The 15,154-nt window shown below is 39.4% G+C and overlaps 1 protein-coding gene across 1 annotated transcript in view; it reads right to left on the bottom strand.

Annotated features, from left to right (window-relative positions):
- CMPK1 (cytidine/uridine monophosphate kinase 1) overlaps positions 1-14,603 on the bottom strand; it is a 36,331-nt gene extending 21,728 nt beyond the window's left edge. The window contains exon 1 of the mRNA XM_066376214.1: positions 14,344-14,603. Within this exon, the coding sequence (XP_066232311.1) occupies positions 14,344-14,508 (165 nt within the window). The 5' untranslated portion in view covers positions 14,509-14,603. The remainder of the gene's footprint in view (positions 1-14,343) is intronic.
- Positions 14,604-15,154: the final 551 nt, after the last annotated feature.

Below are 15,154 nucleotides of genomic sequence, written 5' to 3'. Positions count from 1 at the left end.
AAATGTTTGGATAAAAATTTCTCTGGAAAGTGATCCATTTCTTAAACAAAGGAAAAACAAAAGTATAATATAGCAACACGAAAACACATTTCAGGAGCATGAAGTCAAGAGTTATAGGAGAGAGAAAACAGTCCAGTTTTATAGCCTAGAAACAGATGGAAATTTAGAGGCACACTCAGTTGAGAGGATCCAAAAGGCACAGCAGCAAAGGTTTAAAAGGAAACATATTTCAACGAAGTCCTACTCTAGAAACTAGAGTTCAAAATTATAAGATGTTTTGAAAACGGCACCTCCGTGGCAAAGACAATCTATCCACACTACTACTAGTCTCCAGTATAACCCACTGAAGCACTCTCAGAACTTTATTGTGCCAAGCAACCTCTCCCAATTAATATATGTTTTAAAGAAAATGAATCTTGCTTAGGCAACAAAAAATTATCTTTGTTTTTGGTCCATCGGCTTGTGCTAATTAATAGAAGGAAGTGTAAGAAAAATCATCATTTGGCTTTTAAAAGATAGTACATATTGCTCTGGCCAAATAGCTCGGTTGGTTAGAGCTTTGTCCTAAAGCACAGAAGTTGCTGGTTTGACCCCTGGTCAGCACACATAGGAACAGATCAATGTCCCTGCCCCCTTTCTCTCTCACTAAAATAAATAAATATGTTTTTAAAAAGTAGTACATATTTAAATTTGGTATACAACTTCCATTCATGAATGCCTTTTGCTCAATCTATAAGAAGATACATTTTGATGGTATAGCCATCAAATGCTTGCCCAACCTGGGATTTAATGTTGACCACAGGTAACTGTATCCATTTATGTAACAAAGAACTGAGTACTAGAAGAGACTCTGGGTTCTTGATTAGAGCCTACCTTATTCATGTAAAGGAAATGTCTGGAAAAGTACTAAGTTAATAGGAAAATTTTATGGGAAAAAATTTTTCCTGCCTTGTCTACACAACAGGAAGAATGGTGGAAACCATTCTGCACAATAGGCAACTTCTCCCACCCCACTAGTCTGACTTGACACGGACCTAATTATGCTCTGGAATCAGTCAAGTAATAAGAATCTGTTACGCTCTTCTTTTCCATCTACCATTATCCCCCTCTCTCTTCCACTTCCAACTCTCTGTCTTAGGCACAATTTAGACACAGTTAAACCTCTTTTGTAGTTTTGGATTCAATTATTAGTCTTTTAATCTCTGCACAATGGGCAATAGAAAGTGTGGACCCTGAGAATGAAGATACCTACTTTCTTAGGGTTCCATGCAGCTAACTGGGTTGAATAATAATAAAAAAAACCAGTGTAGCGGCCATTTTTACACAGGAGCTCTCAGGCAAACCACACGTCATGGAGGAATCTGCACTAAACTGCCTGCCTCCTTCACTGAACTATCTTTCTGCACTGTGTTTCTGCCAATGAGCAGACCAACCAGTCAGAGCAGTGCCTTTTGGATCAATTGAACTGTGAGGATCTGGAGTCTGATGGACTAATTAGGGACCAGGGCAGGGACTTCTATTTAAGTTAGCTCCCCTCTAGCTTGGAGAGGGTACTATTCCCTTTCCATTAAAGATAGAAGACTGTGTTTTCCCAACTGGAACACCAAAGATGTCTGCCAGAGCAGAGCAGAGCACAGCAGAGCAAGTTGTCTTAGGCTTCATCAGGGCTGTCTCACAGCAGGACTATTCCTCAGCTGTGCTCCTTCATAATTAATCTGTAACACCATTGAGCTGTTCCACAGCCCTGCTGTTCTCACAGCGGTGCTGTATCACAATTGAGTTGTTTGCACTGAATAAAGTTTCCTTCTTCACCACACCCCAAAACAGGGATTCCTGTTGGCACTGAACTGGCTGGCACAGGGCAAAAGCATATACTATGTCCTAATGTGCAAGATGTAAGACCTCATCCAAATGAAAAACTTCTGTGCTTCCAAAGACACTACTGAGAAAATTAAAAGACAACCCACAGGATAGAAGAAAATATTTATAAATAATATATCTAGATAAGGGACCACTAAAATATATAAACAAATTTACAACTCAAAATAAAAATAACCCAATTTAAAAAATGAGCAAAGAAGCCCTGGCCGGTTGGCTCAGTGGTAGAGCGTCGGCCTGACGTGCAGGAGTCCCCGGTTCGATTCCCGGCCAGGGCACACAGGAGAAGCGCCCATCTGTTTCTCCACCCCTCCCCCTCTTCTTCCTCTCTCTCTCTTCCCCTCCCACAGCCAAGGCTCCACTGGAGCAAAGTTGGCCTGGGTGCTGAGGATGGCTCTGTGGCCTCTGCCTCAGGCACTAGAATGGCTCTGGTTGCAACAGAGCAACGCCCCAGATGGGCAGAGCATCGCCCCCTGGTGGGCGTGCCGGGTGGATCCCTGTCGGGCGCATGCGGGAGTCTGTCTGACTGCCTCCCCATTTCCAACTTCAGAAAAATACAAAAAAAAAAAAAAGTAGCATTACAAAAATTATTTTTAAAAAATGAGCAAAGACTATATTCTAGGGTGAAAAAAAAAGGACAAAGGGTCCAAATAGACATTTTTCCACAGAAGAGAGACAAATGATCAGTAAGTTGAAAAAAATCGAAACCACACTAGGACACCATTTCACACTCACTAGGATAGCTATTAAAAAACAAAACAAAAAACAGTTAAGTGTCGGCCAGTACAGAACATAGAGAAATTGGATCCCTCATTCCCTGCAGGTGGGAGTGTAAGATTGTGCCGGCTACTCTGGAAGTCAAGCAATTACTCAAAAAGTTAAACATAAAATAGTTGGACACCACGTATCTGATATGGGCTTAATACTCAAAATATATAAATAACTCCTATAACTGAATAATGAAAAGACAAACAAAATACTGTATTAAAATGGGTCAAGGAACTAGAATAGACATTTCTCCAAGGAAGATATACAAATAGCTAACAAGTAAATGAAAGATGCTCACATTAGGGAAATGTAAATCAAAGCCACAATGAGCTGCCACTTCATACCTAATGGGATGGTTAAACTGAAACAAATGGAAAATTGTGTTGGTAAGGACATGGAGAAATTGGAACCCTCCTTGCCTGTTGCTGGTGGGACCTAAAATGGTTTACCTGCTGTGAAAAACAATTTGGTGGTTCCTCAACAAGTTAAACAGAATGATCAGTTGAACCAACAATTCCACTCCTAGCTATATACCCAAAAGAACTGAAAACAGGGACTCAAACAGATGCTGTATGCCAACGTTCATTGCGACATTATTCACAACAAAAGATGTAAGCAGCCTGTGTCCATAACAGATGAACAAATAAACAAAATGTGATATATACATACAATGAAACATTGCTCAGTCATAAAAAGGAATAAAGTTTTCATACATGCTAACATGGATGAACCTTGAAAACATTATGCCAAGTGAAATAAGCCAGACACAAAAGGACAAATATTGTATTGTTTCCATTTATATGAAGTACCAGAAATAGGCATAAAGTAGATTAGAGATTACCAGGGGTTGGGTGAAGAGAGAAATGGGGAGCTATTGTTTAACAGTATAGTTTCTGTTTAGGATGATGAAAAAGTTTTAGAAATAGTGATGGTTGTACAACATTGTAAATGCAATTCATGCGACTGAATTGTACATTTAAAATGGTTAAAATGAAAATTTCACGTTTATTTTGTCACAATTTTTAACAATTAATAATGGAATATACCAAATCATTAAATCATCCTTTTTAAAATTATTTTTATTTATTTATTCATTTTAGAGAAGAGAGAGAGAGAGAGAGAGAAGGGGGAGAGGAGCTGGAAGCATCAACTCCCATATATGCCTTGACCAGGCAAGCCGTAGGTTTTGAACCAGCAACCTCAGCATTCCAGGTAGACACTTGATCCACTGCCCTACCACAGGTAAGGCCTCCTTTTATTTTTTTTTAAGTGAGAGGAGAGGAGATAGACAGACTCCCACATGTGCCCCAACTGGGATCCACCCAGCAACACCATCTGAGGCAGATGCTGAATCAGTAGAGCTATACTCAGTGCCCTGAGCGATGCTAAAACTAATTGAGCCACTGGCTGTGAGAGGGGAAGAGAGAGAGAAGAAGAGGGAGGGGCAGAGAAGCAGATGGTCTCTTCTCCTGTGTGTCCTGACTGGGGATAGAATTGAGAACATCCACATGCCGGCTGACACTTTATCCATTGAGCCAACCAGCCAGGGCATAAATCATACTTTAAATGGGTAAATTTTATCTTATATGAATTATGATATCTCAATCAAGTTATATTTTTAAAAACATAGAACACAATTTCTGAAGAATCAGAAACAAAATTTCCAAAATAAGTAATTAATTAATATATCTCCTAATCTATAGATTATAATATTATTATATAGATTATATGGTAAAAGTACATTTATTATATAATATGTTTGCAATATTGTAAGTGAAAAGCAGATTTCCAGAGATTATGAGCCTACTTTAAAAAAGGGGGGGAAGATAATCATTTCCTTATGCTGTTATAAACAATGGGAATATAATACTCCCCAAAATCACCCATCCAAATTAGTCTTTGAATTCTTTTCTATAGATCTTTTCTAAAATATAAATGTTACCATTTACACAGTTACTGAATGCCACATACTGTGCTGAACACTGTAGAAGTGTTATTTCATCTTTGTAACACCCCATTAAGTTGGCATTATCATCACTTTACAAGTGAAGATTCAGCAGTATAGTCATAGGTAGCAGACTAAGATTCAAACAAACATCTGACTTCAAAGTCTACATTGTAAGAAAGTTAGCCCTTATATCCCATTTCTTAAATCTTTTCAGTTAAAAAAATACACACCATACAGTTGTTCTATTTCAAAAAGCTATTTTTCCTGCCTTTACACATTTTTGTTACCAGTTTAAAGTTCTATAGAAACATGAAATAAAACAGGAATTTATAAGTGCAATTCCTTATTGCTCTTATTCATACAAGATAGAATGGCAAAGAAGGTACATATTCATGGTGATTGGATAATTTGCCTCTTAAATGTGACTATATTGGATTACATGCTATCTAATGCTGACATCTAGGATATAGATCTGTTTTAGGGCTGGCAAGACTCCTACTTCCATACCACTCACTTTACAAAAGAGGAAATTGAGATAAGCTGATTTACCAGTTAGTGGAGAAGAAACTGGCACTTGAAACTAGGCTCCTGACTCTAAGTGACTCCATTATTCCACAGTGGGTCCCTGAAGTCATTCCTAGGTGAAAGAAAGATAAGAGTCGTTTGCCTTCAAGCTACGATGGCTCTTTTTTTTTTCTTTTTTCTTTTTTTTTTCCTGAAGCTGGAAACGGGGAGAGACAGTCAGACAGACTCCCGCATGCGCCCAACCGGGATCCACCCAGCACGATGCTCTGCCCCTCCGGGGCGTCACTCTGCACGACCAGAGCCACTCTAGCGCCTGGGGCAGAGGCCAAGGAGCCATCCCCAGCGCCCGGGCCATCTTTGTTCCAATGGAGCCTTGGCTGCAGGAGGGAAAAAGAGAGACAGAGGAAGGGGGGGGGGGGGGTGGAGAAGCAAATGGGCGCTTCTCCTATGTGCCCTGGCCAGGAATCAAACCCGGGTCCCCCGCACGCCAGGCCGACGCTCTACCGCTGAGCCAACCGGCCAGGGCCGCTACGATGGCTTTTGAATACAGAATCTGCTGGTAGAAAATAAAAAGGAGACACATAGTTGATGGACTTTACCATTTTGTTGTACCCTAGCATGGAGATAAGATCAGGAACTTGATCCACACACAAAGAGCCAGGTATGTTTGACCCACCACTCAGCCAGATAGCGCCCATCCTTGCTTCATTCCTCACTTCTGACACCATTTCTACTTGTCTCACCCAAAAATCATTAATTAAGTAGCAAATAAAAATTTCTACTATTTAAAAACCTAAATTAAGTCATTTCCCAATTACATAATCAAAACAACATCTGGGCTGTCTCTCTACTCCCAGTAGACACCAAGAAAACAAAAATTCATGTTTTTATCTACCTAAATGTAAATCATAAAGGTAAATCCTACAGGTCAAATTAAACATAATAGTTTCCAATGGCAACATCAATGATTAATACATTATGTAAGTTCCAAACAGAAAGTAGGCAGGGAAGCAGTCTTTTCCGTGTCCCAAGTTAGGTATATTTAATTGCTCACTGATATAGAATATAGTCTAATGATGAATGGAACCAATTATGGGCCTTCTGGAGAAGACTGATGGAAATCAGGTATGGAACATATGTTTCATGAAACCAAGTCCCTCATAGTGAAAGTTTCTGAGAATGGTAGGTAACAAGTGGTGCTTTTTCCTTTACCAAAGTGATGTTTTGTTAGCTTTGTTCACCAGGCAGCATAACACTGTCGGCAAAAATAAATATGTCCAGTCACAGCTGTTCTCTATTAAGTTCTAAATGCTCTTATCACAAATTTAGTCTGTTAAAATGTTCTTGATTTGTCAGGTTACAGCAACTATAATGTTAGAGCAAATACATTTTCATATGGCACAGGGCTAAAAGTATTAGCTTTAAGGTTAACATGAGTCAGTGTAATCTAGGCAACATGACACAAAGATTAAGACAGTTCTCCCCGTCTCCACCCTTTCTATCTAACCTGGTCTAAAGAGTCCCACTACTAGAGCAACTTCTCTGAAATGCTCTTTAAAAAAAAATTTTAGAGAGAAGGAAGAGAGAGAGAGAGAGCAATTTGTTGTTCCACTTATTTATGCATTCATTGGTTGATGTGCCCTAATCAGGGATGGAACTTGCAACTTTGGCATATCAGGAGGGCACTCTACCCAACTGAGCTACATGGTCAGAGCTTAAAATGCTCTTAATTTCAACTCAGAAGGACAAGCATGAACATACTGGAAGCTGCTCTGGGTGAGTTGGTGAGTGAGTGGTAAGTGTAAAGGCCAAGGACATTACTGTATACTACTATAGAATTTATAAAGACTGTACATGTAGACTACACCAAATTTGTAAAACATGAGATTAAATCAATCACAAGAGAAAATGACAACCAAGATATGCAGTATACATGAGATGTGGGAGGCTGATGCTGGCATAACACAGCATACTGGTTTACAGCAAATTTTTTTATATAAGTAGAAAGAACAGACTCTAATAACAATAAAAAGTATAGTAAATATATAAATCAGTAAACAGTCATTTATGTTCATTACCAAGTATTATGTACTAGACTTTCTCATGGCTGGCAGCACAGGTTTGTTTAGAGCAGCATCACCAAAAACGAGATGGCTACATCACTAGGCAGTATGTCATGATGTGGTGTATGACTGTATCAGAAATACATTTTGGTCATCTGAATGACCAAATATATATTTTTCTTATTTAACTTATTACAAATATGTATTTTTCTTATAAATCATGTAACTTAAGTTATCACAGGAAGACAATCAAATAACCATAAAAATAAAGGTGAATTACAAACTGATAAATGTTCTAAAGCAGTGGTCCCCAACCCCTGGGCCGTGGACCGGTACCGGTCCGTGAGCCATTTGGTACTGGTCCGCAGAGAAAGAATAAATAACTTACATTATTTCCGTTTTATTTACATTTAAGTCTGAACAATGTTTTATTTTTAAAAAATGATCAGATTCCCTCTGTTACATCCGTCTAAGACTCACTCTTGACTTGGTCACGTGATACATTTATCCGTCCCACCCTAAAGGCCGGTCCGTGAAAATATTTTCTGACATTAAACCGGTCCATGGCCCAAAAAAGGTTGGGGACCACTGTTCTAAAGGACAACAGAATTACAAATGGATAGATGTGATGAAGTAATTTGAGAGATTACAGTAGAGAAATCTAATCTCATCTGAACATGTGAGAACTGGTTTCAGAGACAATTAAGCTCATGATTCCCAAACTGTATGCCAAAGTGCCTGGATCACAGCAGCAAATTCACAAGTGTTCTGAGTTTAAATTTTGATGGGAATTAGCAATATTTGATGTCTGTTAGAAATCATGTGAATGACGAATTAAGGGTAGTTCAGTTTCAACTTTAGATTATATAACACATTCTTTTTGAAGACATATCTTTGTAATGCTGATTTTTTTGGTGGGTGGTTGCTGTGATAAAAACAAGTACTATATGAGGCCCTGGCAGGTTAGCTCAGTCAGTTTAGAGTATCATCCGAAAACACCAGGGTTACAAATTCAATCCCTGGTCATGGCCCATGGGCCCAAGGGAAGCAACCAATAAACACAACTAAGTGGAGCAACAAATGGATGCTTCTCTCTCTCTCCCTCTCTCTGGTCAGGGCGTAGATGGGAAGCGACCTGTCAACACACAACTAAGTGAAACAACACATGAATGCTTCTCTTTCTCTCCCTTTCTTTGTGTCTCTAAAATCAATAAAAACAAAAACCAAGCACCACATAAAAATTAATGTGGCAAAGAAAACGAGAATGAAAGTGTCCAATCTAATTCCAAGGTATAAGAAACTACAGTGCCCAAAAGGCATTTACAACCCATTAGTAAGTAATTGTGGAAAGAAAACTGCCACTTTTTCTTTTAAGTTACATGTATTATATCTTCAAACAGCTACTGTTAGAAAATATTTGTTAAGTATTGTTTGGATCTAATTATTTAATAAATAAAACTATTAGGTATTTCTTTGGACTAGCGTGGTTGTGAAAAACATTTATTGAGAGGCTGAAGAAATCTTTAGTGTTTGGGGATATCTTTATTAAGCTTAGATCTGAAGAATGAGTAGACATTTCAAACACCATGCAGTAAGTAGAAGGAGTAAAAGACGGGAAGGACAGAGTTTCCACCCTTGAAGCCATTACAATCTAGTTAGAGGTAAAACTAAAAGATAAAAGGTTTAAAACAACTTCATGTTAAACTTTAATATTTGCAAAAAATCTTTCATATCTTTTCTCATAAAATTCTATTAAGTGTGTATTGCCCACTCTAAATTGAGAGCCCTCGGAAGCCTATATCCCGACACACATATACAGCACAGTTTGCATTCAGGAAGTATTTCTGGGTCAATCGTACTTTTATAGGTTTACTCTCCTGGGCTTTTCTCAGAAATGAAACCTCCAATTACCCGATGCAAGGGTAACTCTGCTTTAAGTACTCTCCATTCCCACACATCTCCCAGCTGCGTCTTTCCTGCTGTCCTTCAAAATTGAGCTCATACATATCACCTGCCCTGGGTGACTTCCATGATCCACTGGGTTGAAACTGGTATGTTCCTTATCTCAACAATATATTTCTATCACAGGACTTACTGCTCTACCCTGTAGTAGTCACATTAAATTCCTTGTTTCCCCACTCGCTGTAAACTTCTGATAGCAGGTCTGTGCCTTATTCATCTCAGCAACTACTACAGTGTTTAGCTCTCAAAAATGTTTTCTGAATGACAAGTACAGAGAAATTTAAAAAAAGAAAAAACCTACTAATGCCATTTCACCTTAATGGGTTTCCTGGGAAAAAAAAGTTACTCAGAGATACAAGAAAGAAAATTTATAAATTTGCAAAAATGAAAGTGATTGATAATCGTACAGTACTAGCACAGAATCAATACTACACTGAAATAAATATAACAGATGTTTCTGAAAAGTAATCTGACAATTATTAATTAAAATTTTAAAAATGCACCTATCTTCTGACTCAACAATCCTATGTAGGGGGTTTAGAATGAGCCACTCCAAGATGTGTCTCTGTGGTATGTGGATTATTTTGAGCTAAGGGTAACTGAGACCCACTTTTCGGATACCTACATTTAGGAAATTTACTGACAAAAATAAAGTATCTATATGCAATGTTATATTCACAAGGAAGTTTACTGAAGCACTGTTTGCATTAGCAAAATAATTCCTCAAAACTTCCTGAATATTTATCAATAGGGGAATGGTGCAACCATGCTATGTATCATTCAACTTAAGAATTTTCTGCAGCTACTAGTAAGAATGAGTTAAATCTATATGTAAAGGCCTGAAAAGATATCCATGATACTTCAGCAGAAAACAGAATTATACATAGAGATAAAATGATATGTATTTGCATTTCTATTTGCAAGAATATTAAGAGATAAGGAAGCAGTTAATACCAGACAGTTAATAATAGTGACCTCAGATTTAGATTTTTTCCCAACTAATATGTAACCTTTTTAACTTAAAATAGGCAAAAGAAAAAAGAGAGAAAGCTCTCAAAAGGATAGTAATATCTGAATATAGTCTTTCCTCTCAGTTCTTAACAAAAAAATTCGTTTACAACTACTTTTAATAAAAAAGTGGTGCTTTCAGAAGAGTTAAGAATTCTGTGGGCTATCCCTTTTACAGATCATTTAAACTTTCTCAAAAAAAAAAAAATCTATCTCTTACTCCTCCCTATCCTATCAAAAGGAGAAAGGCTTATTATTAAGCAAGCTTAATGTCCAGTAGAGTTTCCTAATTTCTTCTATGAGTGGTAATCTGCTTCAGGAATTTGTAATTGGAGCTTGGAAACTTTAAAATGCTCAGATTTTCACAACCGTACCACTTATTCACTGAGCGTAAACAGAAGTGTTACATGAGAAATCTGAGTAAGACAGAGAGCTATGTCTCTCAAACCCTTCTATCCCGGAATTGGGAGAGCTAACTGCTATTTGGGCGCCCCCTGGGGACCAAATTTTTAAAAATGTTTACTATATATATGTTTACTATATGATTTTATAGAGAGGAGAGAGAGAGAGAGAGAAAGAGAGAGAGAGAGAGAGAGAGAGAGAAAGGATGGGGGAGGGGAGAGAAGCATCAGCTTCCTTCTCTTTTCTGCGTTGACGGGGCAAGCCAAGGGTCTTGAACCAGTGACCTCAGTATTACAGGTGAATGCTTTATCCACTGTACCACCACAGGTCAGGCTAATTTTTTTTAATATCTTTAGGACAACCCACTACCCTCTAAAATATTCATTTAAGCACCTACTATGTGCCAAACACAATGTTCAACACTTGAAACACAAAGAAAGATAAGTAAAATCAAGTTTCTGATTTCTACATGCTTAAAGTCAATATCACCCAAAAACTTTCTAAGGACAGTAGGGAGGAAGGCTAAAATACGAGTTACCCGCAAAGCTTGGAAGTTATGACACAGAAGATAAGAATGAATGCTTTTTGTGTGCTACAGAAAGCAATTTGGCATGGATATAAGCTTTAGCATAATTTGTTCATGTAAGCAAAATGTTCAACATCTTTAAGAGAGGAGGTTTAAACATCTCTTCCAGATGTTTAATTCCACATGCAAGATTGTAGTTGTTATTTTCAAAGACAAGTTTAGGTTACGGCACCATAATTTCTCGAGTCAAAACAATATAAATAAAGTTTAATTTTAAAAATTCAAAAATAAGGTAGTGTCCCCATCATGTTTTGGAAACAAGTTATTTGACAACTCTAACCTGAACACTAACTCTAAGAGGATTGCACTGATTTTAAAAGTGGCTAATTTTCAAAAACAAATTAAAGTAGGGAAAGGACACAGACAACAGAAACAATTAGAAAATAAAACAAAACTGAAAAAGACCAGTATAAATACATGGAAAAAGTCAAAACTAAATAAAACCCCTCAAACCTTTCCTTCCAGTTCAGAACACCTTCAGAAGATAGTGTATCGGATTTGCTTTTCCTTCCTCAAGGTCTGGGAGAGCAAGTTCCAGAGGTAGAATAGAAGCCAGAAAGAAAAAGGAGTACTATCTTCCCTCCAGTTACACTCTCATCCCTAAAGGCACATAAGAGGGTCAGACAGTCACAGGTTCTGAAGCCAGGACCCTAAAATGTACTTCTGGCAGCCTGAGTTGAAAATCAATGTACTTTTCCCAAAGAAACAATTCTATCTCAGCCACATTTCAAGGCTCCTGTGAGCTAAATTAGCATTGGCATGATAGTTGGAAAGTTTAACTTTGTTTATACAATTTTTTTTCCTACAGAAAATTCAGTTCCAAAAAATTCAAGTTTTTGGGATTCAGCTAATGTTTGCCTATATATAATAATAATATACTGAAATCAAAATACAAGGGACTCACAAAAAAAAAAAAAGAAAAACACCTGATGTAACTGACCATAGATATTCCATTGTTTCTTTAGTCAACTGGGGGATAGCAATTACTAAATTATAAACTATTTGGAATTTGCAGATATCAACTTAATGTTTATGGCAATTAGAATTAAGAGTAACTATTTTCATGAAAGATGAGTTTAAAACAGTTTAAGCTCATATGGCTCTGGACAGATAGTTTAATTGGTTAGAATGTCATCCCAAAATGCTGAGGTTGTGGGTTTGATCTCCAGTCAGGGCACATATAATAATCAGTCAATGATGACATGAATAAGTGGAACAACAAAATCAATGTTTCTCTCTCTCTCTCTAAAAACAAACACACATATAATCTTAAAGAATAAGATAATAAGTTATAAAACATATCTCATCATGGAAATCTTGTAACAGATAATTAACAGGTTTAAAATATTCTCAGCCCTTACTGACCAGAGATAGTTCCTAAGGTGTAAATTATAATTTTTTAATGTGTTGATTATTTTTAATCCAGTGTAGTAACATGGGTATTATAGTTTGGGTATGGACATTTAAAGCCAATATATGATTCATGAATAAAATATTTAAGTACATTCAAATATAAGTCATAAACTAATTTTTAAAAAGTAACACTACTACAAAGTAAAAATAACCAATCTCATAATTAAATACAGGAACTCTAAAATTGAGAAAAAAATTATTTGCATCTATTTGTGCCAGATATTTCACTTCATTTAAAATTCACAAATACCATACTAGATACGCATTATTTCTCCCTTTTTACAGAGAAACTCAAGCTAAAACTAACACCTTCTCTAGGACTAAAGAAACAGTAAATGGCAGTTAGGGTTTGAATCATATCTGTTTGACTCTGGAGTCTGCTCCTTCCTCTAGCATGCTATTAACATAGAAGAGTCACAGCATACATAAAACAAAAACTTGAAATCATCCAACTGTCACTTGTGTTCTAAAAAGTGAAAAGAATCAACAAAAATGAGGAGGAAATATTTCTGTATTTTTTTGGTTGAATCCGTTCCACTTTTATTCCTAAAAATGATCACTTATTATAAAGAGCTGTAGAACACATAATGAACCAGATGTTACCATCCGACTTTTCTGGAAGCTCTTTAGAGAATAAAATATAGGACAGGAGTGAATTGTATGAACACAGAAGGAGAGAAGTAAAAGCCTAAAGCTAAAATAAGCCACATCATGCAACAGAGGAGGGCATTATTTTAGAAGTTCTGGGTCAAAACTTTCGTTGTTCACCAAGTTTCATAGGAACTCTTTGAATGTTTTACAGCGCCCCTGGTCGCCTCTTCTGTTTCTACATATCTTGTTTTCCTTCTTTCCCAAATATTCCCCAGGCTCTCCAATAAGCATTTCTCCTCAGTGTCACTGCAAGTAACCACGTAGCTGTTCGAAAATTGTTAACAGAATTAAAGTCGTAACCTTATCACCACTTGAAGCGGAAAAAAGAAAAAAGTAACAATTTCCGAGTTGGAATGTAGTTCATACCGAGTTTAAAACTGGGTGGACCTCTTATGTTCTAGAGGGGGCATCTGAGACTCAGAGAGAGGAAGTGACCTGGCCATGAACACAGCGTGAGTTGGCAGCAGGGCCAGAGGTTGAAGTGAAGCTTGATCTCAGCACTGAGCTCCACGGCTTTTCCAACACAGGCTGAGCGACCAGCCTGGTACTGCCAACTGAAGGGGTCAGAAAGCGCTATTGACAAATCACAGCCTGTCGGCCGGGACTCCTTTCTAGGGTAAAGGCTGGTTAGTTGAGTGTTCGTAGTTTAGAGAGTCCATGGCAAAAGGAAGAGTAGAAAAACCGGTCTTATTGGAGAAATGCACTTCAGCAAGCAGCTGAAGGCGTAGACTGCCTAACCTAAGTCCGCGCTTCTGCTGCCTTCACTTACTCCACACCCAGCGACACTGAGCGACCTCTGCGCGCTGAGGGTCCCCGGATTCTGACCCTCCCAGGATCCCTCTCTCTCAGCTCACTCTTGAGACCAACTCTGTCCCGAAATATAAGGAAAGGAACAAAGCGACCCCAAGCCAAAGCCCTCCATTCCCAGCGCCCCCGAGGCGGGCGGACGTGGACTACCAGTCCCGACATGCCGCGCGTCGGAGGACCCCCGACCACCGCCACGCGGGTGGCGCGATGATGGTCGGGACTCGTAGTCTGCGGCTCCGCGGCTCCGGGGGACGCGGAACGCTGGAAGCGACAGGACAAGCCGGCCCGGCGTCCGGTCAAGTCCAGGAGACCGCCAGCTACCCGGGCCTCACCTCGACAATGCGGGCGCACTGGGTCCCTTTGCCAGCGCCGGGACCGCCGAGGACGAACACGACCAGCGGCTTCATGAGGCGGTGAGAGCAGAGGAAAACCGGGCGGCGGCTCAGCGGCGAGAAGCTGAGGACGTGCAGCAGCCGGCGGCCGCAGCGGCTCACCATACAGTGTCTCCGCCGGACGCTGAAGGAGCTGACAGCAGCCGGCCCGGCGGAGGCGCGGGGTGGGGCGGGGCGGCGAGAAGGGGGCGGGCCGAGCCGGCGCCCGCCACAGCCCCGCTGCCTTGGCTGCCGAGGCGTCCTCGCCGGGGCCGGAAGGGGCGGAGCTCCCACTGCTCGCAGGGCGGTGGCGCACGGCGCCCTCCACGCGGAGCCGCGCCTCCTCTCCTCCCTGTTCCTCTGCCCGCTCACTGATTGGTTCAGTCCGTCGGTTCTTCGTTCTGTGCATCCTTCTGTCAGGCCTGTGTTGGAGTCTGTGACGTGGCACACTCGAGACCAGAACCTATTGTCTCTGTTGGCAAGGAGTTTAAATTCCAGTGGGGAGGCAGCCGACCTAAACAAGACAACACACAAATAAGTAAATAAATACAAATAGAAACAAAGAAGAAAAATACAAATAGCAATATGAGCTTTGAAGGGGAATAAACGGAGGCATAATAACAAAGGATGAATGTAATTTGGGTAAGGCAGTCAGCGTAGATCTCTGAAGAGGTGACATTTAAGCCAAGACATTAGGATAGGAAAGAACAAAGCCAGGCAAAGACTAGGATACAGTGTCCCACAAAAACAGAAAAGCGTGTACAAAAACCCT

The sequence above is a fragment of the Saccopteryx leptura genome, chromosome 3 (assembly GCF_036850995.1).
Source record: "Saccopteryx leptura isolate mSacLep1 chromosome 3, mSacLep1_pri_phased_curated, whole genome shotgun sequence".
Lineage (NCBI taxonomy): Eukaryota > Metazoa > Chordata > Mammalia > Chiroptera > Emballonuridae > Saccopteryx > Saccopteryx leptura.
This window is presented reverse-complemented; position numbering and strand designations above follow the sequence as displayed.